We start from the raw sequence: 25080 nt of genomic DNA on the forward strand, positions 1-25080 counted from the left end.
AACGACAGAATAGTTTGTCAACACCACCCATAATGACTCATATGAGCATTTGTCAAAATGAGAGTTTTGCGGCTCACAGTGGAAAGGACAGTTTGAAAAGTTAAAAAAAATGTGTGTAAATGCTGGAAGTGATGCATTTGGGAGGGTGACGTGAGCCACGGAAGTTACGTCTAAAGTACTTTTGTTAACTTTTGCTTGAACCCTGTTCTTCTCGGTGAAAATCTGGCATTTGTTCGACCCATTCACCTCCCCTCCATCCTGCCTGAGTGTGACATCTGCCATTTAAAGTCAATCATTACTACTACGTCAGTACAGTCAGGTCACATTTTAGACAGTCAGTACAGTCTAAAATGTAAATATGAGCCTTATTTTGCTGCTTGTAAAAATGCCTTTTATAGAGCAAATTTAGCTTGAGATGCATACCAGGTGTTGCATATTTTAATATTGTTCTTGTACTCTCTGTTACTGTCAAATAAAGCATGAAAATGCCAAAAAAAGACCAAGCACACCAATGCAGTGCCTGTTTAATAAGTGACTGTTCGGAACAAAATTATTTATCTGCCTTTGGTTTGGCTGCTTGCAGCTTTCTCGAGGACCGCTCATCCAAATAATTTCACACTCAAAACTGAGCTTCCTGTGTTCCTGAGCAATAAACATACCTGCCATGACACAGTTGGCTCACAGCAGGTGTACCGCTAACCTTTTGTGACCACGGCTGTTACAAAAAAACAAATCACTGACGCTTGAACGGTTTGAGTTTGCTGCAATGTAACATCTCTGGTCTCTCTTTTTTTCATTTGTTCTTGAATGTACGAATGGCTTTCCAAGCATGCTGTTTGGTGATGCAACAGCTAACAGGGATCCCTCTTAATATACACAGTATGAACATAAAGACATACTTATACATTTGAGCTTGAATTTTACACTGCATTTCCTTTGTTCTGCAGCGATTCAAAAGTTGTCAAAAAATGTGAATGACAGACAGATTTCTTCCATTTTCCCTTCTTTGACTTGTCAAAAGTATTTTTTTCAGTAGTTTCCATCTTCTACAGTATGTAGACCACTATTATGTTGTGATCTTACCACAGATGAATCTTGGGTCCATTTGTGAATTTGAACTGATGTGGATTAAATGCAGCAGCATTCCCATCCACCTCCATTTTTGCTCTCTGATAAGAAACAACCAGAGATCTCCCTTCCATTTTGGGCATCTGACAATGGACAGAGAGAGGGCCTTGCGTTTATGACAACTTTGACACCACTGGTGGCAGGTGGTCCACCATAAAGACCAGATTCAAACCTCTGATCTTTCTCTCTCTTCACTGCTGGCCCAGCAGCAACACCTCCATCTCCTTCAGGAGGGGACCCAGAGGCCTGGATTCACTGGGTCATGCAGAGATCCCCTGCTCAGGGGGAATGGTAAATGGGGTGCACTTAAATATCGCTTTTATCGAAAGCGCTTTACACTACACACTACGCTCATTCACCCATTCACACACACACATTCATACTGGTGGGCTACCAGGGCACTGGTCCCACCTGCCACCATTGGGAATTCATTCACACACCGATGAATGCAGCATCGGGATGGTTCAGTATCTTGCTCAAGGATACTTGGACATGTAGCTGCCATGGTCGGGGATCGAACCACCAACCTTTCGGTTACTGGACGATCTCTCTACCAACTGAGCCTAAGCTGCCCTAGGGTGAGACTTTCATCAGAAAGAAGGAATTTCCAAGAAGGAATTCTGAAACAACTTCAACTCTGATCTACTCTGCACATTAAGGTTGCATTAATGAACGCAAATTTCATCGCAACTGCCAGAGAAGGCTTCGTCAAACAACAAGGACAAATTCGCAAGTTGGAAAAGTTTGAAACATTTTGTCTTGGGTTAGGGTTAAATAGCAAGTAACTGTGATATAGGTTCTTGATTTGACTTGAAATAAAGAAAAATGACAGTAATCAGTCAAAATGAGTTACCTCCAACACTGAAGTTAAAAAGTTTGCCGCTACAGTTGCAGGTCAATGTCATGTTTGGTATTTAAAAAAATATTGTGAAGGTATTAAAAAAGGTATTAAATTCAACTTAAGTATTTTTGTATATACCCTGTGAGTGTCAAGAGATGCTCCCGAAGTTGTTTTTCGGGGATGTTTACGCCTTTCAGTTGTGTTTTTGAAGGAGCAGGTGGTCAGTTTTACAGTGAGGATGATCCTGAGGAGAGACGTCCAAACTGTCCCTTTGTCTTAACCTCCTGAGTTTTCCTCTCTGCCGTCAAACAGCAGCTTGAGGGCCTCTCTCAAACTTTTTCCCCTGAGTTGAGTTAGCTTGCGCTCCGTGCTACGAGAAGCCTCGCCCGGCCAGACGGAGACTGATGGCCTTGTCTGTTTGCATCTTCATCCCCGATCGCCCTGACATCATCCTCGTCACCACCGCCACGCTACGACAGGCAGATCATGTCACATCTCTGCGCCGGTGCACCTGAAACTGAAACACTCTCCTCCTCTTCGTTTGCATCAATAACCTGCCATCAGTGGCCGCCACCACCTCTCAGAGCAGGATGTCATATAGATGTGACTGCTGCAGTGACAACACCAATGGAGCCCAGACGAAATGGATTTGGAGAGATTGAGCGCAGAAAACTACCCCCACCCTCTTCTACCTCATCACACACACACACACACCTCAGCAGTCACCCATGTAAATACAGATATGATACCAAGATATTGACATGTAAATATACAAACCACACGTAGTTAAAAGTCACATTTTAAGTGCTTGTTTCTCTTAAAATCCAGACGTTCGACAACTCAAATCCTTCATCTGTTATAAAACGACCACTATCTAAAAAGTGTATTGTAAAAATATGGCTTGAAACTTGATAAATAAGTCAAATTATGAAAACTTTTATCAGAAAACCTGTGTTTTCATGACAACAATGCGATTTGATCGAGTCCATCACAGTCGGGTTCATTTGACCAAACCAAACAATGGCCCTCATTTATCAAAAAAGCGTACAAACGAGCGCAACGTATATTTCGTCTTACGACAGGGTTCACGTGTGATTTATCAAACATTCGTATCTCACCAATCACATCGTGAGAATGATTGGCTGTTGATAAATGTGGCAGCTCGAAACAAGCGTCATTTAAATACCACGCCCTAATATATATAATAAATACCTGATTCAGAAGGCTCGCCTCCAGAGTTTACGACACCGAAGGGCGCAATACGGCCAAAAAGAGGACCCCCCCCCCAAACTTAACTTTATTAGCAAAGTGCACCGCTCCAAATAACAAAAGGGGCAATATAGGTGTCCAGCAGGATAACGGTAAATAGCAGAAGACAACAACATTTAATATCCTCGCATGTATTCTGATTAAAGAACTTCACGGTATCAGCTCCAGGCATCGATACAATAGTCTAAGATCAATTCTCCGACTCAGACGTGTGGACTTCACGCTGACTCAAACCTGCGTATACAAGCTGAGAGCAGACTGAGATCTGATCGTACCCTCCGCTCACGTCCACATTGATAAATGCCGAGCCTTGAGTAGAAATGATCGTACGCCCACTTTAGCTCACTTTCTGTTGTATGCTCGTTTGATAAATGAGGCCCACTGTGAGTTTTTTCATGATTGTGTCATCGTCATAGAGATAATCTAAACTGTTTTTTTTTTTATAAATTTCATTCTTAGATGTGGTTGATTATACAGTTTGACTAAGTTTCATACTTACTGTTTTATTTGCTAAAGGAAGACCATGAGATGTGGTGTAAAAAGGTGTTTCCTTAACCCCTCATCTGAACCTGGGTCATGTGGGGCTGGAGCTGATCCCAGCTGACATTGGGTGAGAGGCGGGGTACACCCTGGACAGGTCTCCAGACTATCACAGGGATGACACATAGAGATGGATGACCATTCACTCTCTCATTCACTCCTAAGGTCAATTTAGAGTCACCCATTAAACCTAAGCCAATTAAACTCCACACAGAAGAGCCGCAGGCCAGATTCAAACCTGCAACCGTCTTGCTGTCAGATGATTTTATGTTTGATTTTTACAGTTTGATTTAAGAGGAATTGTTTAGTACTATGTTTCCAAGATGAAGTCCATTTCGTTCTGATAAAGTTCTCTCTCCTTAGTCTCTCTATAGAGTTTCAGTCTTTGTATCTCCAGTTGATATCTCTTCTGAATGTGCTGTGTGGTTTAGTTATTATAGCTATATAATATAATATATAATATAATATAATATAATATATTAGCTATATTTGTCTGTCTAACCCAATTAAAAATGTTTACCATGCCATGTCAGTATAATTTTTTTTCAGCACAACCTCACCTATATGGATCAACCTTTTGAACCCAAAAAAAACACATAATTTGCTATGACATTGACAATGTACTTTCAAATACGCAAATCATGATGAAGTACGAAGACTTTTGAATGTTGCAAATGTGTTTATAATATCTTTATTGTAAAGCATTATTCACAGAAGTATCAGAACAGGATGATATTTGTTTTTTTCCTAAATAAACATTAAATATCAAAACATGCATGATAAATAAGGTATCAGAAAAACCAAACACAACAATGATTGAGCAAATACTAATACAGTAAGGCCAAAGATAACAATAGAAAATTATAATAATAATGTCAAACAACAGAGTTAAGAAAAAAATAAATTAATAAAAATATATACATTTCCGAAATGGTGTGAATGTGAATGAGGATATATCTATTTTTATACTAAATGCATTTGGCCAAATCTCTGTTTTACTTGGCCTATCATTGTCAAACAAAATCTGGCATGGAGTTTCAAGCCACAGCATTAGAGGGAAGCTGGCGGCAGGAAACATGCTGCTTAGTTTTTACGTTGTGATGTCACAAAGAAGTTCTGGTTTCATCACAACCGCATAATCTGCAAATCCAGAGGGCTAAAAGAATACTTTTTGTTGTTGTTGTTTGGAAACAGCCCCCCAGAAGGAAGGCAGATCTCTTAATGTAGATTGTAAGATTTTCATGAAATCATACCCAATTTTTAGTAGCGATTATATGCATCTACATTTCTACAATTCTTCTCCATATAGTGCGTTGTGTTGTTGGTGGCGTGGTCTGCAGTTCTCATGTTGTATTCCCATATAGTTTCTCATACTGATGAGAAAGATACAAAGTGAAGAAACGTGCAAGCAGTCTGGACATAACACACCATCTGTGCCAGGAGCAGTGACACCCATCCATATTTTCGTTCACACACTCACCCCCTCCCCCTTTAACACACAGATAATAGCTGAAAGTTGAACTTGACACGGATCAACATCACTTCTCCGCTGTCTGTCCCCCAATCAATACTCCCCCTCCTCCCCCCTCCTCTTATTATCAGCACTAATCTATATCTCTTTGTCTCGTTTTCTTTAGAGTCGCCTCCTTCACTCGCCGTCTTTTCTCCAAATTACATTAGGGACAATCTGTGTTTTGGAGGTAACGAATGTAAAATGACCTACATCGGAATTAGACAGAGAGAAAGCAGGCCATAGGAGCCAAAGGGCAGTGACAGAAAAGTGGGAGAGTCAGAAGAAAAGAAGACGGGAAGAAAAGGAGAGGAGCGTCGATTGGAAGTTGATTGTGGAGATTTCACTTTTGCTGTCTTTTTTTTCTCTTTCAAACAAAAGCGACAATGAAAGAATGGAGGAGGAGGAAGGGGGGGCCAAACACAAATGTCTGAGAGTCCTTGCGGGCTTCTCTGCGTCCACACTAAAATGGCAGTGTTAATAAAAAGCGATCACTAATGCTCGTCTTGGGCGCGAGGCCGCGGGCGTTGCAGGCGTGGAAGCGGCGCCGGCATTCTTCAGTGAGCCATGGTCTTTTGTGGGGCCATGTGTCACGCTCAGAAACTTCCCATCCCGAAATGTACTCCCACGATAAAGGCAGAATGGAGAGTGTTAGGCTTTTTATTTGGCGGGGCCATTAACAGGAAGGCCTGAAAGGACTGGAAATGAACCCAGGTTTGCTCAGGCCAGGACGCCCTGCACCTCTTCTCCTTCTTTTTTTTTTTTCTTTTTACTGTTGATTCTTCTGTTACTGACCCCAAAGCCTCATTATCGTCTGCTGCTCTAGGCGCAACGTGGCCGAGCTCCAAGAAGAGCGCAAAGAATCTGCACTACTGTGTAATAACGCTTCAGTAGTTCAGTTTTTCCTCTATTTCTTCTTCCTCTGTCCAGTCGAGCTCCAAAACACGTCCAAAAACTTGTGAAAATACATCACTGAGTTACACAGTTTCTCTAATCAACACATAGTGTCGTTTATTTTAACTCAATTCCACAAACACCATCCTGCTGCCCCAAATACTCACTCACGCACCGAATATGGATCAATCCGCTGCTGAAAGTAGTTCCCAACAAATGGACTATTTTCTCCTGTTTGTTTGATAAAAATCAGTAACCAGCTGTTGTAGGAAATCACAAAGTCTTTTTAACAATGAAACTACATTTCTGAGCAGCTTCTGAAGATTTGCAAGAATTGAGAAAGGACTGAGAGACAGACTAACATGTTGTTGGTCTCTGTTGATTTGTTGACAAGGAGAAAAATATAGAATTGGAGCATCCTGTCAAATGGTGATGATCAAGACTGTGAGTGTGGTCAAAAGCTTGAAAGGCAAGTAAGTTGACCTTTTGAGCTTCGATACAAACACATTTTTTCTACAAATATTGTTCCCCAAAGACCAGAGTGAACATCCATGCTCAGCATTTGTCAAAATGTATTGCCTCCACTATTGACGTTATGTTTTCTGTTTGTCGGCAAGATTCTGGAAAAACTACTACCCCATTTTTTAATGAAAGTTGGTCGAAGGACGTAGCATGGAGCAAGGAAGAACCTGTTAAATTTCAGAGCAGATTCGGATCATGGGCAAACAGAAATGTATATATTTGTCCTGGATACATCTATTAACTCTGAAACATTTCTTTAAAAGATCGCCAAAAATACACCGTTAATCATAGAAAGAAACTGTTAAAAAGGCATCATTGTCGAAATCTGACCTTTCCGACAGTCCTTGAATGGGTCACAGGCAACAAAAGTTTCAGTGAGAAAGAGAACCAAAACAAAGCTAAAAATGTTGATATTGTATTGTAATATTTCTGTCAAAATCACTTGATTATACATGTCCTATTTAAAAAATGTTGCCATAAATAAACCTTTTGGGATATCAAGTTCCTGTTAAAAACTTTAAATTCTGCTCCTCAGCGACACAGTGAGGCACAGAACTTCAGGCTGTTTACACAACTGAGAGGAGAGGTCAGGAGCTGTTGTAAAATATAAATAGTTCACTATGTACAGCATGTGGAGATCCAATTTTATTTCCAATATTCATGACATTTGTGACCATTGTGGTACTTGGAAAACTGTCCTACATATGAATTACATAATCACTTTATTTCCAATTCTTAAGAAAAAAAAATTCAACTTTTTGTATGATTTATGTCATTATACTTATGTTATTCTGCAAAAAAGACATGTTTGGGTTGTTCTGACTTGTAGACATGGTTGTTCTGATTCCACAGAGCTGAAGGACTTAGAGATTTTATATATTTTTTATGTATTGCAGTGATACAAGGCCACAGAAAAATGTAGAAAAGAGCAAAAACACCCTGTTGGTGTTCAGAGGGTTAATAACAAATAATCAAATAAATATTAATCACAGTCTGCACAATCTGTCTGTTAATCCTGTGTACCAGTTCTGGTCCAGAAGACCAATTTGAAGCACAAATTTAAGCACATTTAGTTGATTTCTGTTGACTGTGCCATCAGTTGCAGCTCCACAAAGGTTTTACTCCTAATGTGACAAGACAAACAGCCGATTAGTTGACTGATATTTGAAGTAATTTCCGAAGTAAAAGCATCAAGTTTTGCTCTGGTTTCCACTGGGAAGTATGTGGCTTTGTCTTCATGTCGACATGCAGCCTAACCCCCTGCTGCAGCCGATCAGAGACATGCTCTCTTCCTGGCTGCTTTACGACTCTGAGTCACTTCCAGTGTTTTCCTCACATGTCGTCCATGTTGGCGAGTGTTTTGTGTCAGCTGAGAGTACTGACGGCTTCACAGAATCTGTAGCCAACCGAGGTGGGAACGATTAACCACAGCACTGAGAACCCACAATGCCAATGCAGTGTGTGTGTGTGTGTGTGTGTGTTTACACTTCAGTTCACAACTGAGCTCAAAGAGAGGCGTGAATGATTGTGAATCTGAACACATTTATATTTCACCTCTTTAGCTGACAGCGTCATGCAAAGAAATCTGTGCAGTCATTCATCTACACAAATCTGTTTTACATTATGACATTGAACTTGATTAATCTGTTTTTACTAAGGATGCAATGGTACATGGTAAAATGGTAAAATACCGAAATGTCGGTCCGCTCTGTATGAGACAATACGCCCTTTAGGACTTCAGGTTTTCGGTTTTGCAATTCATTTTTCAGTGAAGCTTTACATGCCACTGTGTGTGTGTGTGTGTGTGTGTGTGTGTGTGTGTGTGTGTGTGTGTGTGTGTGTCTGTGTGTACGTGTGTACGTGTACGTGTACATGTACGTGTACGTGTCTGTCCAGGCAGGTGAAAAGCCCTCCACGAGGTAATGTCCAATCACTGTTGTGCCTCCACTCAAGCTGTCACACTGTTGCAACTGAAGCCGGGTTCAAAGTGCAGCTATAGATGACAGGTCTGCTTATCATCAGCTACTTTGTACATTTATAAATTGAAAGTCTCATTGGTTGCTCTAATTGCTCCTATTCTTCATACTGACCAGCATTTTGGGGCGGCTGTGGCTCAGTTGGTAGAGCGGGTTGCCCGCTGATCAGGTGCTTCGATCCCTGACCATGGCAGCCTACATGTCAAAGTATCCTTGAGCAAGATACTGAACCCCAAATTGCTCCCGATGCTGTGTTCATCGGTGTGAGAATGAATTCCCAATGGTGGCAGGTGGCACCGTTTAGGCCACCAGTATGAATGTGTGGGTGAACGAGTGAATGAGTACAGTCTGTAGTGTAAAGCACTTTGAGCGACGAGAAAATCGATATATAAGTGATAAATATATATATATATATATATATATAAGGACCATTTACCATTTGACATAGAAAGACTTATGATGGACATATCAACACGTGAAAACTGTAATAAGACAGACTTGAAATAATGCAAACTTCAAGTCGTTGCAACAACCCTAAACAAACCTAAACTATCATGATAGTCATTTAAAAAATGTCTACCAAAATTCCACCATAACCATGTGGGAAACAGATTATTGTATCTCATATTGCTGTGTTTCCTGTCCAGGTCTGGATCCGTCTCAGCGTCAGGGGGTGGAGGAGCTGATTTCTGCAGCGCCGTGTCTCTTCGACCACGCCGCCCTCTTCACCATCTTACAGAAAAACACTCTGCAGCACCGCATGAGCGACTCTTTCTCCTGCCTGGTACGTTAACATGAACACATCCTCTGGGTTTTACCTTGATATCTCATTCAGAGGTCTGCTGTCAGTCAAACTGAGAGGCGGGACCGACAATGTTACTTTTCTTGTGGCAGTTTTAATGAAAACATTTAATCTCAATCAGAGTGTAAAGAAAAAGGTGTGCAGCTTGCAGTGGAAGAGGAGGAGGGTGAGAGGTTGAATACAGTCAATGTGTTTACCTTGAAGGGACATAATGTGGAAGCAGGGGAGAACAAGAACAAAATCTTACCCGTAATTAAATTATTAAACTTTTTACTTTAAGCCTGCAGAACCTTTCTCTTGCCACATCACCTCCACCCATCACTGTCTTGCAAATAATTCTTAAGAGGCACCTTTTTAACAGGCAACTCATGTCACAAGTGACATGAGTTAGTAGCAGTGCTGCAAAGTTGGCACAGATGACTCCCATATACTGCAAAATATGTTTTTGTCACCAGTAGGCTTAATGAGCACTGTGTGAACTTAAATTTTTACCTTAATTTATATATTAAAGTCCCGCACGCCAGCTTTAAAGCAGAGAAATTTGAAACAACATTTCACACTTTTTGTAAAATAAAGGATAAAATCTAGAGCTTATTTGGGAAGACAACAATTTTGAACAAAACTAAGTCAATGCACAGTATAGTTTAACCTAAAGCTGGCGTCTCAATCAACCACATTTTCAGTAGTTTTATTTGGATGTAATATTCGTGACTTAAAATAATTTGAGCGTGGGTGAGCTGGGGCGGGCTAAATGACAGCTTGGGTGCTGAAACATGCAAATGCACCCGCCTGTCACTCAACATGATCACGCCCTTGATTATGCATCACTTTTAACCTTAATTTAATTTAAAGGGGTAACTTCTATAATAATTCACCCCCTGTACACTTGTCCCTGAGATTTGCTACAGGGACCAAACTTGTTTTCTACCTGGCTGTGAACATGTTTATTTCTGCTGTAAAGTTGGGCATTTTAACACTGTGGTCTATAGAGATTGACTTGCTCCTGGAGCCAGCCTCCAGTGGCCATTTTAGGAACTGCATTTTTGTTTGTTTGGCGCGCCTGCTTTGCTTTTTCAACTCTTTAAATTTACTTTGCAGTGGTTATCAAAAGTTCTCGAAAAGTTGTGAAAGATATGTCATTTAAGTAAAAACAACTAAACTAAAAAAAATATGTGTAAGAAGCTGTACATGTCACAGTTCAGGAGATATCTCTAAGTTTTTTCCTTTTTTCTGTTAAGTTAATATGGCTCCTGAAAACCTGTGATCATCATTTTTAACTATTTTTGAAGACAACGCTCTTCAACCCTCCCTTTCTCTCCGTGTGTTCAGCCTGGGGGGCTCCCTCCCACTGATTGAGAGGATAAATGCTCTAATCAATACTTTCCAAATAGGAACATGACCCTTATAGACGACTGCTGGGCTGACTCAATGGAAGGGAGCAGGGAGGAGGGGTGCAGCCTAATTAAGTGTGTGTTTAGGGGCTAAAACGAGGGCTTCTGTGCTGTGTGCAGCTAAGCAAGAACCCAAAGGCCCAAACTGTGCAGATATGATTCACATTTCCTTTTATATTTTTACTGTAATGTACTACTACTACTACTACTACTACTACTACTGTAAATTGTTACCTGAAGCTTTCTGTACACTTCTGTTCTTCTGTTCAAACTTAGCCAACAGTTTTTCACATGCAAAGTTAGTAAAGCTATAGTCATACAGTGCTATTTAAAACACAGAGAAAAAAGGAAATTACAATACAAACACACCGCAATTACAAACAACCCGATCTAAAACAACTGATGGGGATTAATGTAACACATACATGTTTAAAGAAGGAGCTTAAATCAGTCCAGAGATTCAGCAGATCTGATATATTTGAGCAGACGTAATGTGCATGTTATGTTGTTGTGTTTTGCACTTAAAGCTTGGGATAAACAAGGGGCAGAGATTCAGGGATCTGAGGAGTTGAGGAGTAGAATAAGGAACAAGGAGATGAGAAATGTAACTGAATGCATGGTCATGCAGAGTTTTATGAGTTATCAACCAGATCTTGAAGTTTATTCAGACTTTTTACAGAAAGAGCAAATGGAGTGATGTGAGAACAGAGGAAGTATGGGACTGATAACTAGCTGCAGCTGCATTTTGAACCAATTGTATGTGATTTAAAGCAGCTAGACTGAGACATGATGACAATAATCCAGACAGGAAAAAATAAAAGTTCAAGATCTGTGGAAGACGAGCTATATCTGGTTTTTTGCATCATTTCTCAGGTGAAGAAAACAGGACTGGACAAGCTTAATAACATGATGGTCAAAGGAATCTGAGAATGTGAGTGAAATTGACCAATACACTGATAAACTGCAGTATTAGCTCTAATTGAAAGAAGTTCTGTTTTGTCAGTTTAAGCAGAGAAAATTAAGTGCCATTCAGTCTTTGGCAGCAGCTAAAATCATGAAGTACAGTTGATTCAGCTTTTGGATAACTCTTAAGTTCAAGTTTGTGAAAGACTAAGGTGCCTGGTGGGGGCCGTATCATTTTAATTGAAATAATATGCCATTTTATATCATTTTTGGACTATTGTTATTATCATGTACGTTTTGAAAAAGTTAGAGGAAAAAGTAAATAAGTAACAACCAAAAAGCTTAAAAACATAACTAAAGAAGTCCACTGGGGACCAACTGCGATCTTCTGTGAAGGGTCATTATGTTGGTTCTGATGCTCCCTGCATTGATTTTACATCAATTTGGCTTGGGGGGTGGTCAAATGGCTTGGGTGCTGCGCCTAAATCTTATATTGTTCGGGAAAACCCTTAATGAGAAGATAATTGGTCCAAGGACTGACCCCTGTGGGACTCCACACAAGGTTCCATGATTGTAAACATTAAAATATCTCAATCCATATCTCTCCATATTGGATACATTGAAAGACACCAACCTTGAAAAACAACGTTTGACTTGATCTTAGTTGTATGAAAGTACGTCATCAGACCCCAAACCTCAGATCTTGAGGAGTCATCTCATCCTGACATGTGTTGCGTTGTGTTCTCGTTGTTGTTTTTTTTAAAAGCAGCAGAATGAGATGTTTCCCCAGAGTGACATCTGTGCCTCTTTCATTTCTCTACCTGCCTCACCAGGACTCTTTCCAGCTCTGCAATTAGACTGATCCATTCACACCGCCCCTCCACCTCTTCTCCCCTCAGCCTTTTGTGAAAACTCGAGGGCTTTGTGTTCCAGCCTGAGCCCCTTTTCACCAAACACTCTGAGAAAAGGCCAATGCCTTGGCGTGGGGGACATCTGTTGAGAAGTGGCTTGGATTCATGTCATAGAGGGGGTCATATTTTATTCACAAAGAGTTGAACCCAACAACAACAACAGTAATTAGGCAGTGATTTGGTTTTGAAGCTGGGGCCCTGAGTCCTGCTGATGGCATCAGTGTAGTTCCCACTGATGATTGAAGGGTTAAACTCCCCAATGAAGCTGCTGGTGAACCATTGAGCTCCAGCTAAAATGTTTTTCTGACACAACTTCATCCATGTAGGTGGTTCCACTGGGGAAAGGGAATCTTTGAAATAGTTCAATCTAAGAGCAAAAAACAGTATTGCTTTAAACGTTGTTGCGAGAACTTTGCAGGTACTGTTATCTAAAGTAAGAAAAAGAAAACTAGTCCTCATAATGCAGACATTTAGTTGACCAAAAGACAACAGTTTCAAGTACAGGTGGGGTGATGAAATACATAGTCCAGGAAGTATTTTTTGAGTATCAAAATTCTTGAGTTCGAAGGCTGATCAGAGCCCAGAAATATGAGACTAGGTTTAATAACACAGTGACAAACTTTTCTGCCAACTATCCTAAGTTGTTGTTCTGACTTAAGGGCATGTTCTTGTAAATATTCCCAGTTGGGAACCAAGGTTATAGTAGTTTTGGATTTTTCCACTAGTTTTAGTTTTAATGTCTTTTCAGGGTGAGTTTGCTAGTTTTAATTAGTTTTTATTTTTTGGAAATTGCTTAGTTTTAGTTTTTTGTAATGGGGTATTTGCTGGGTGCAAGATTAAAAAAAGGCACAATAAATGTTTCTTTTATTTCCTTTGTCTGATCCATCTCAGCCCCAATAAGTTTATTTAGTCATAAAAACCACATAGATGAAATAGATTTCATATCAACCAAAAAGGTTTATGTGTGAAAAAACTTGATAAATGAAAACTAAGGACATTTTCACTATAATTTTAGTTAGTTTTAGTTAGTTTTGTAATCACACAATACAGTTTCAGTTAGCTATTGTTTTTTAAAAAACTTTATTTTTATTTCTATTTCAGTTAACGAAAATGTTTATTTTAAATCGTTATTTCGTTAGTTTTCGTTAACTATTATAACTTTGTTGGGAACTCATTTTTCCAATAATTCTGACACCAAAGGAATTTAGAACCAGGGCCCTCGTGTAGAACAAATGGCCAACAATGTTCACGAAAGTTATTTGTTTATCTGTCCCATGATTTGGATCTGCTCCAAATTCTGCTCTGAATGGCCCTTTCCTCGGCCCATGCTACACCATTCCAGCAAGTTCCATGGAAATCAGAGAAGTTTTTCAGTTATTCTGCTGTCAAACAAGTCAGACAAGCAAACTATGGTCAAACTACTTTTCTTGGTGTTTTTAATTAGTTTATCCAACTTGTTAGATTGGATTAGATTCAACTTTATTGTGATTGCACGGAGTTAGGGATACTTAGACAATTAAATGCAGTTAAGCATCTAACCAGAAGTTCAAAAAAGCAGTAAAGTGCGTTAAAGTATGTAAAGTATGTGCTTATGTACAGGAATATAAAAATAAATAATATAGGTTTAATAATAATAATAATAATACATTTTATTTGGAGGCGCCTTTCTTGGCACTCAAGGACACCGTACAAAGAAGATAGAAAAGATTCAGCAATAAAATACAATAAAATACACAGAATTAATAACAATACAATACAAAAGATAGATTGGACAGGGTAATTGTGATCAGAGGGAATAAGCAGTTTTAAACAGATGTGTTTTGAGTTGTGATTTGAAATGGGGGAGTGAGTCAATGTTCCTGAGTTGGGGTGGTAGTGAGTTCCAGAGGCGGGGAGCAGAGCGGCTGAATGCTCTGCTCCCCATGGTGGTGAGACGGGCGGAGGGGACAGACAGGTGTATTGAGGAAGAGGATCTGAGGGAGCGGGAGGGAGTGGGAACATGGAGGAGGTCAGACAGATATGGGGGGGCAAGGTTGTGGATAGCCTTGAAAGTTACCAGGAGGACTTTGTATTGAATCCGGAACTGAACTGGGAGCCAGTGGAGCTGTTGGAGGACAGGGGTGATGTGGTGGATAGAGGCGGTTCTTGTAATGATGCGGGCAGCGGAATTCTGGACCAGTTGAAGTTTATGGAGTGATTTGTGAGGGAGGCCAAACAGGAGAGAGTTGCAGTAATCCAGACGGGAAGTGACGAGGCTGTGGACGAGGATGGCAGCAGTGTGGGGGGTAAGGGAGGGGCGGAGGCGATTGATGTTTCGTAGATGGAAGTTGGCAGACCGGGTAATGTTGTTGATATGGGAATGAAAGGATAATGTACTGTCCAGGATGACACCCAGACTCTTAACCTGGGGGGATGGTGAAACAGAGGAGTTGTCGATGTTGAGGGAAAAGCTGTCGGTTTTGGATAGAGTGGATTTTGTGCCAATGAGGAGAACCTCTGTTTTATTACTGTTTAGTTTAAGGAAGTTTGAGGTGAACCAGGTTCTTATTTCAGAGATGCAATCGGTGAGGGAGGTGGGCGGGAGAGAGGACGAGGGTTTAGTGGTGAGGTAGAGCTGGGTGTCATCGGCATAGCAATGGAAGTGAATGTTAAATTTGCGGAAGATATTGCCGAGGGGAAGGAGGTAGATTATGAAGAGGAGGGGCCCCAGGACAGAGCCCTGGGGCACACCTGAGGTGACGGAGGAGGGGATGGATTTGTGCGACTTGAGTTGAATGAAGTGAGTGCGGCCAGAGAAGTATGATGTGAACCAGTCCAGGGAGGTGTGGATGATGCCAATGGAAGAGAGCCTGCTGAGGACGGTGGTATGACAGATCGTATCAAGGCTGCACTCAGGTCGAGGAGGATGAGGATGGTGAGGAGTCCGGAATCAGATGCCATAAGGAGGTCATTGGTGATTTTGATGAGTGCTGTTTCGGTGCTATGGAGTGGACGGAAACCAGACTGGAACTGTTCATACAGATTATTGTGGGATAGGTGAGAGTGGAGCTGGGAGGCAACAGTTTTTTCTAGGATTTTGGAGATTAAGGGTAGATTGGAGATAGGGCGGAGGTTGTTGAAGTTGGATGGGTCAGCGCCAGGTTTTTTCAGGGTTGGGGTAATGGCAGCAGTTTTGAAGGGTGTAGGGACGGTTCCAGTGGTGAGATAGGAGTGGATGATGGCAGAAATGAGGGGGACCAGAGAAGGGAGGCAGGCTTTGACAAGTTGTGTGGGCAGGGGGTCCAATTGACAGGTGGATGGCTTGGATGTCCGGATGAGTTCTGAGATTTCTGAGAGAGTGGGGAGCTGGAAGGAGCAGAGTGGGTGGGTGGGTGGGGGAAGGTCAGCTGAGGTGCTGAGGTGAGGCAGTGATGCGAGGTTCTGGTGGATGTTCTTGATTTTTTCTGTGAAAAAGGACATAATGGCATTGCAGGAGGAGGTTGTGTATAAGTGAGGGGGGAGAGAGTCCTGGGGTTTGGTGATATTGTTAAGTAGGGAGAACAGTGACTTGGAGTTTCCTTCATTGGCAGTGATTAAACTGGAGTAGTAGTGGGTTTTTGTGCTGGCAATGGAGTCCTTATAGCGTAATGTGTGGTTACTGTACATGTCTTTGTGTATGGTGAGACCAGTTTTCCTGTGGAGTCTTTCAAGTTGCCGACCTTTAGTTTTCATGAGGCGAAGATCGGGGGTGAACCAGGGGGCGGAGACGGTGAAGGAGACAGACCTGTTTTTTAACGGAGCAAGAGAGTCAAGAATATTATGGAGTCCATTGTTGTAGTGATAAACCAGATCATCAGGGGTGGATAGATTATGGATGTCAAGGAGGCCGGAGGAGTGAATAATTGAAGTGAGAGTGGCGGGGTTAATATTCTTTATATTCCGGTAAGAGATGAGGCGTGGTGTTTTAGAGATTGAGAGAGTGAGTTTCACTGTAAATGAGAGGAGAAAGTGGTCAGTTATGGGGAGATCATCAGCGGTTATGTCCAGAGGGGTGAGACCAGAGCAGCAGATTAGGTCCAGAATATGTCCTTTGGAGTGTGTGGGAATTGTGGTGTGTTGCTGTAATCCAAAACTCTCTAGGCAGGATGTGAAGTCTTTGGTAAGTGGCAGATTGGTATTGTCCATGTGGATATTGAAATCCCCCAGCAGTATAATGTTTGGTGAGTGAGAGGATAGATGGGTGAGGAAAGCAGCAAAGTCAGTTAAAAAGTTACTATTGGGTTTTGGGGGGCGGTAGACAGTAGCAATGATGGTTGGAGTGGGACCAGACAGTTTACAGACAGACAACTCAAACGTGGTGGAGACGGGCACAGATACCGGCGAGACTTTCCAGGTCTTGCGGTAAAATATCGCGAGACCTCCTCCCCGACCAGAGCCACGGGGTTGACAGGTGTAAACAAACCCACGAGGAGTGGATTCGTTGAGCTGGGAGTAATCCTGGGGCTGTTGCCACGTCTCGGTTAAACAGAGAAAGTCGAGCTTACGGTCTGTGATGATGTCTTGGATGAGATGTCCCTTGCCTGTCAGTGAGCGGATGTTGAGTAGAGCGCTAACACGCTGTGGTCGACAGCCCGGCTGGTGGAGTGTGGAGGGCGACGAGTCCGGCGTCGGGAACTGGACCAGATGGATTTTATTGCTGTTGAGGTGTTGTGGTGAAAGTTCCGACGGGACCCTCGGTGGATGTATCTCTGGCGGGGCAGGAAGATGATGTCCGGGTGGAGGTGAAGAGCCTCTGGCGTTGGTCCAGGCAGGTGATGGCGCAGCCGGAGCAGGTCAGTGGCCGAGTACTGGATTAGACCCGCCACTGGCAGGTGGACGGGCAGTACAAAGAGCCAGACACAGACAAACAGGATGAATGTCCTACCGGCCCACATTGTGGATGAGGACTCAGGCAGCGCTGACGGCCAGAAAACGCCAGGTGAGGATCACACCGGGACAAGACAGCTGAGCGAAAAGTGAAAGCTCACGTAAACGATAGTGCCAGCAGTTTTTAAAAGCATTCCAGAATGATCGCAATTTCACTGTCCGATTAGATCATAGTAACATAAAATAAAATCAGCCTGGAACTTTAAAAGTTGAAAAGTTACCGGCGAGCAGCGGCAGCTAGTTGCGCCAGCATTCACTCGTCGGCCATTTAATCAATGGCCGACGGTTTAGCAGCAAATAGCAGTAGGTAGTGCAAATAGAATAAATAAAGTGACGTTGCCAATATAAATGATGGAAACAATGAACACTCTATGAACATGAGGTATATGTAGATATATGATGAATATGCTATAAGCGATAAAAGCATTTACAAAGTGGAGAGATGCTGAGCCTTGCATTGTGACATCAGTTCAGTTCAGTTCAGCTTTTTTATTTCGAACATGTGCGAGTAACACCACAAAGTAAACTCAAAAACAAACAAATCCAATGTGAATAATCAAAACAAAAAATAGCAATAGTCAAAACAAAAGCTATAATGTGAAGGCAACATGTCCGAAAAGGAGTAGGATGAAGCATATGTTTATTTAAACCTACCCCTTCTCCACTACTCAATTAACACTTTTTTCCCCCTAAACATACATGTTTACATAATACATATTTACAAGAAAATAAAAAAATAGATTAAATAAACAGACACATTTATCATTTATGAAAACACACGGTTGTTAAAGCCCTTCTTCCTCCCTGTACCTCGTGAAAAACTTGTGTTTGTATTGCTTTTTAAACTGGATCATGCTTGGACATTGCTTGGTCTGTTCCACAGCCTCACTCCACAAACTGAAGGACAAAAACTTTTTAATGTTGTACGTGCCCGCTAATATTTAAATTGAACTCACCCCTCAGATTATAACCCCCAACTCTGTAAAAAAAACAACAATTTTTGAATATTCCCAGGAAGTAGATTGTTTATTGCTTTGTACATGATTTGTGCTGTTTGGAAATTAACCCGGTCAGTGAATTTTAAAGTTTTTGATTTTAAGAATAGTGAATTTGTGTGTTCTCTATAACCCGTATTATGAATTATTCTTATGGCTCGTTTCTGCAGTATTGATAGAGATTGTATTGTACTGAAACATTATCTGCTTACAAAGTAATCCACTCAAAATGTGTATTGGCAGGTGTTGAAGTGACTCACTGTGTTGGCTGCAACACAGTTGATTTCATGTGAGGATAAAACAATGATCTGATAAAAATGAATGAGGAGGATTAATTTATTCACACAGTGCTGAAGTTGACTTAAAGACAGCTTTTGTCTCTTCTCAGTCAGAAAACATTGCCTGAGCAACAATCAGGGGATGCAGCTTGGGTTTTTGGGCCACATTGACACATTATCACCATATAAAGTTGTTCTAGTTGACATGTTGGCAAACATTTGGCTCCCTCTTCCACCAAAGAAACATGATCAAGTCCAATATTCACTCTCCTTTTATCTCTGTTTTTGGTCACCACCAACTCCTGAGAGAAATATCTGCCTCTCTAGCTGGTAAATGTTCCACTCTGTTCACCAGCAAGTTTTAACTGTGTCTGTTTTGAGTCCAGCAGGTAGTGTACAGTGGGGTTATAAGAGCTTGTTTGCTAGAAATCAGACAAAAAAGGCTCCACAGAGGCGCTGAGTCGGGTTTATACAGTACAAGAGACACAGGATTAATTTGATCCACAGATCAACAATAAATAGAGATTTTTACCAGCAAACCAAAGCTAAAAGGAACGTAAATATTGAGATTCATCAGGTGGAAATAGTTGAATGTTAATCCAGCTAGCAGGGGGAGTTTGTAGAAACTGTCAGGATTCATTTACAGTGATGAGCATGTCAGAAAATGTTCATCACCCAACCAGGGTGGATGACTCTTCTGTCTGGATGTTGTGTAATTGCAACAGAATTTTTTTACATTCAACAGAATTTTAGCTGCACTGTTTAAAAAAAAAAAAAAAAAGTCTGTTTAATTTACGGTATAATACCGGCAGCTTTGGTTGCCAGAACTTCACCGTAAAAAATACAGAGTGGATTTTCTACTGTAAATTCAAATGTAAATATCAGCAGAAACTGTAGTTTAGATTAAGTAGTTCCTTTATTTTTAGGGTCATTTTGTCCTTGTGACTTTATCGTATCTCTCCTGTTATTTTACATGAAATAAGTTTTAATTTTACGTGCTTTTTTTGAAGCAATTTGACAGTGTTGACAAACGTTTTTTAGAGTGTGATTTTTATGTTCTATTACAGTTGAATTTAACAGTTTTTTTACAGTGTGCTTAAATGTTTTGTTTGATCATAAAAGTTCTGTTTTCCTTGAAATTGAGGACACAACAAAAACATTTTCAAATATGCATCGTCTACTTCCACTTATTTAATTAAACTATATTTTGTTCCATCATTTCATTTCATCTTTCATTTTAGACAATTTTCAGGCACATTTTTTCCAAAATGAAAAAACAACCGCAATTCCAAAAAGAGCTTTGAAGCTGAATAAAATGTGAATAAAAAACAAAAATAAAAAAGCATCAAATTCAGTGTACATTTACTTAATCTTTAACATAAAACATAGTGTCTTTCAACTGAATATATGTCACAAAGATTTCACAAATTATCGTTGATATTTGATAACTTTGTGATCCCTACTAGAATTTAGAATAAAGTTCTGTAGGATTGAGTGAAGATTGATTGTCAGCTGATGAGTTGGATCAGCAGCAGTTTGTCTTCATCCCGGGACCCCTCCACCCTCCCTAAACCTCTGGCTAGTAAAGCAGAAGGAAAGGGTCATGGGATCATGGACAATGAGCACTGAACTGGACAACATGTTTACCTCTCCGCAGTATTTTAATCCACAAAACCGTGGAGTAACTGACCCACTTTGGTCTGCCTTCAATGTTGAGTACAATATCATTTTGAGACATTTTTGTCTCCTGTCCCTGTCTGGTGGATGACAATGTGCAGCCCTACTGTTTATAGTCTCATATAATCACTCAGATTTATGCGTCTGCATGGTTCAGGCTCACGCTCCTCTAAACCTGAAGTTTCTCACTGATTAAATTGCATTTGTGCTAAATGCAGAAGAAGAGAGGGTCCAGATTGTGTTGCATTTTTCACCAATATTTGTGTTAATCATCTGCTGCTCATTAATGATGCAGTGATTGTGATAATAACACATCACTCTGCAGCTAAACTGAATAAACATCAACTTTTTAGTAGTTTTACATCCATCCATCCATCCATTTTCCTCCGCTTATCCAGGGCCGGGTCGCGGGGGCAGCAGGATAAGCAGGGCATTCCAGGCGCCCCTCTCCCCAGCCATGTCTGAGCTCCTCACCCTATCTCTAAGGCTGAGCCCAGCCACCCTTGTAGGTTTACATGTTTTTTATTTTATTTTATTTTTTAAATTTATTTTCAATTTACTGTAACATAATCACAGTTTCCCAGAAGGTGAGAGGTCAAATACCAGTCCAAAAAATATAGAAAAAATAACGATAAGAAAGGATTCTTCAAACTGGAATAGGAAATATTTAGACATACATTTATAAAAAAAACAGAAAGCACTTTATTATCATGTATAAATGCTTTGACTGTAAAAACATTAAATCTGGAACACGACTCATTTTAAATGACAAAGCTTCAAGCTCTCATTGTGGAGAAATAAAAAGACTGAAGTGAGATGAACAGACTGAGAATTTTCTCTTATTTGACAAAACAATTCTTAATTGTATTTCATTTTGTGGACACAAAATGCAGTTTAACAGTTAAATTGCAATATATTATATTGCAATACTCACTTTATCACAAAATGCTTAACATCACAATAATATCGTGACTCAACTATCAGGATAAAATCGTATCGTGGGGCCTCTGCTGATTCACACCACTACTATCGGCCCTGAAATGTGTTCTCTCTCAGCACGTGCTGCACCTATTCATCAAGTTTCATAATAATTGGGTCAGTGGTTTATCTGTAAACCTGCTGAAAAACAAACCCAAAAAACACAAAAACATCCCCTCTTCAGTGAGGTTAGATATGCTGATGATTCTGCTAATTATGTATTTTTGAGTCAATGGGCCTCATGCAAAAAGCACTCATGAAAACAGATCTCTTAAGTGGCTTGTACGAGTGATTTAGGAGAGCTCAACGATTCATTAATTTCCTCATGTTCTGAATGTTCTCTTGAGCACAAACACACTTTACAAGTGGTTTGGACTTGTTGTAGGACTCGTGCAGTTTTCACTAACGAATCCTGTATAAAGCACAAATTATAAAATGAGAAAAGGTTAAGATAAGAATGCCAGAGGGAGAAGAGTTTTCTGAATTAAGCCTTCAAAATAATTGGGAGCAGCCACCTGCACTTTCTGATGGATGCTCTCAGAATTCAAACGGTTGATTAGTTTTTAATAAAATCAGGTTTTGCAGAGTTCATCCAGAGTTTGGACACCAACATAACAAACAGAACAGATTTTTGAGATTTCTAAGACTGATACTTTAATACTTTCACATATTTTTGCCTCCATGCTCTTGAAAACTGAGCATGTAGTACTGTGATAAATCTCTGACTGTTGGGGTCAGAACAATTTTTGGACCCAAAAATGATCTGCTGGGCCAAACAAAGTCCGAGAACCTCCAGTATTTTACTCTCTCAGCTTGCTGTCAGCTGTCTGTAGTCGAGTTACGAGCATCCAGCCGAGGTGTTCGCACCACAAGCCGCTTTCACTTTTTCTGGGGTCGTGTCATTGCTCGGAGGGAGGGGGCGGACGACGTGCAGCCGCGGCTGACGGAGCTAACGAGGCAGTCGGCTCGTTAGCTGCTAATTGAGCGGTCAGCGCCAAGACTGGAGTTCGCCATCTGTTTGTCACAGAGGAACATCTTGTCGTTTCACGCCCGTCGACAGGCCCCTCTCTCTCCCCGTGGTGTGATATTAATAGCTCGTGCTCACAGACGGAGAGAGAAATGAAAGAAAGAAACTGGAGAAAATGACAAACAAACTGATTGACTGGAGGGATGGGGAGAGGAGGAGGAGGGAGGGGGTGCACACTAAAAGGCCTGCATAGGAGAAATGTGCCAGGTCCAGTTAACCCCGACAGTAAGCAGCATGTCTGCAAGAGCTGAAATAAAATATTGAAATTAATGTTGCTTAATTTCAAGTCCTTAAATGATCTCTAATCCAGTTAAGCATACAGAAATCAGTTGGGTGCTTTTGTTCTGAAGGGACATTTAACTGGTCAGCAGTTACTTTCAAATTCCATCTTTATTTCAGAAATCACTTAAATGCCTGTTAATAATGTAAGAGGAAGTGTTTTATAAAGAACTTAATTGTAAAGTACAGACTTTCAACTCATGTTCACTTTAAAAAAATCACAAATGTCTTCCCCTAAATGTAACAATAGTATGTGCACACTTTTTGAAACATAATGTAGGATTTTGTAAGTAAGTAAACTTTATTTATATAGCACCTTTCACAGACAGAAGTCACAAAGTGCTTCACTTAAAAATCATAAACATAACATAAAAATGTACATACAAGTTTTAAAAGACCAAAACAACAGCAATTAAACAACCATAGCAGTCCCAAAGCAACTGATCAAAAGCCTGAACAAATACATCATTTCATGATGATTTTGCAGGATCATCATATCACATGTTCTTGTGTTACAATATGGTCGACAAATTCCTTGATGGAAACTTGAACATTTTTAACACTTGAACTTGAACACTAAGTTTGAACCTTTTTCTTGTCTTAATTATTCCACTATTGCAAGTCTTGACTCTAAATGCTAATGCACGTCTTCAAAAATGTTGGAGACACGTGTGTAGGAGGAAAAGTCTACATCCTGAAAGAAATAAAACTTTGCACGGCGTCATTAACCTGCCATACACTTTATTGTCAATTTTCAGTTTCAGACAAAGTTTCTCTCTGTCTTCCACTAGTTACACCAACCATTGGTCAGTTCTTGACACTTGAATCATCAGCAAACGGAGGAACAATCGACTATTCGGTTCCACCAGTTTGGTCAAAACTTCACAGGTTTAACACGTTAAAACAAGGAAGCTTCAAATCCCTGCGCAGATATACTTTCTTGTATTAGTCACTCAACTTAAATGTGGAAAATTATCATTTAAATGCGAATTTCAGAAGCCTTGATAAGAATAAGAGTCAAGATGGACTTGACATGTTTCATGCCTGAGTGAAAATTTGATCACGATATTTTTTTGTCTTAAGTCGAGATTCAATATGACTCGATATTTATGGTATTAAAGTTAAAGTAAAAATGTAAAACTGACCCAGACCACATTGATTTACATTATAAACCAGAAAGTATATTTAACAATTTAAACATCGCAAAAACATAAATAACTTTTCCCTGCAGGTATTTAAAGATATAATAATCTCAAAATAAAAGAAGCCACTGTAGCAAGCAGGGTAGGTGCCTTATTTTTGCCCTGAAGCCTAAATTTGGTGGCGTCTCTCAATTCCAATGCTACTATTTCATCTTAATAATTGCATATTGTAATGAATTAGGGTTCTTCTTTTTTATTTCAAGGCATTTGAAATTGCCTATTCTGTGGTGGACTCTGCTAACACATCCATGTGCTCTTATTTTGAAAGCTACATGTGTTTGCTTTTATCTCGAAGGTGGGCCTAACACGTTCTTACTGTAACGCTTAGTAAATACATGCACCGGGAAAGCAAGTGGAGGTTGACTGGCCGCAGTGTGATTTTGTAGAGGGCCACCGCTACTAGTCGAGGCAACGGCAGTTCTTTTAGTGGGGCGGATTAGCTGAACAATCGTTCACTTTGTGATAAAAGCATGAAATTTGGTAGATGTGTTGGTGAATATGTTTCAAACAAATCTGGATATTGGGCCACCTCAAAAGCGCCCCCTAGTGGCCGTGGCAGGCATTTGTTATACGAATAAATCAATGATGAATAAAAACTGCCCTTTTAATAATACCAACTGGTGATGAATTGTATATTGTTGGAAAGCCTGATTAGTCACCTTTACAACGAGGTACAGCTTGTAAGGATCGTGCATTCATGGAATGAGCAACGGGGCTAAACGTGTGGGTAGCACCCCCCAAAAATGTGCATCCCCTGTGGGACGGATTAGCTCAGAATTGTTTATTTTGTGATAGAAGCACACAATTTGGTGGATGTGTTGGTGGATATGTTTCAAACAAATCTGTATATTAGGCCATCGCAAATTCGCCCCCTAGTGGCCATAGCAGTCATTTTCTTCATTAGAATTACAAAAAATATTAAAATTATTTCTTAACATATTTAAAAAATTTTAACTAAATATACAAACGTAAATTAAAAAATGTAAATACACATATTAAATTAACAAAAATCCAGTTAGACACTCTTTCAGTTATTTTTCCTGCCCCACCAC

The 25080-nt window shown here is 40.4% G+C and overlaps 1 protein-coding gene across 2 annotated transcripts in view; it reads left to right on the top strand.

Annotated features, from left to right (window-relative positions):
* Positions 1-25080, top strand: part of cadps2 (Ca++-dependent secretion activator 2) — a 293417-nt gene that overhangs the window by 157412 nt on the left and 110925 nt on the right. For both annotated transcript variants that reach the window (XM_059336134.1, XM_059336135.1), the window contains exon 12: positions 9328-9464. In XM_059336134.1, coding sequence (XP_059192117.1) covers positions 9328-9464 — 137 coding nt within the window. The remainder of the gene's footprint in view (positions 1-9327; positions 9465-25080) is intronic.

Source organism: Centropristis striata, chromosome 6 (genome assembly GCF_030273125.1).
Source record: "Centropristis striata isolate RG_2023a ecotype Rhode Island chromosome 6, C.striata_1.0, whole genome shotgun sequence".
Classification (NCBI taxonomy): domain Eukaryota; kingdom Metazoa; phylum Chordata; class Actinopteri; order Perciformes; family Serranidae; genus Centropristis; species Centropristis striata.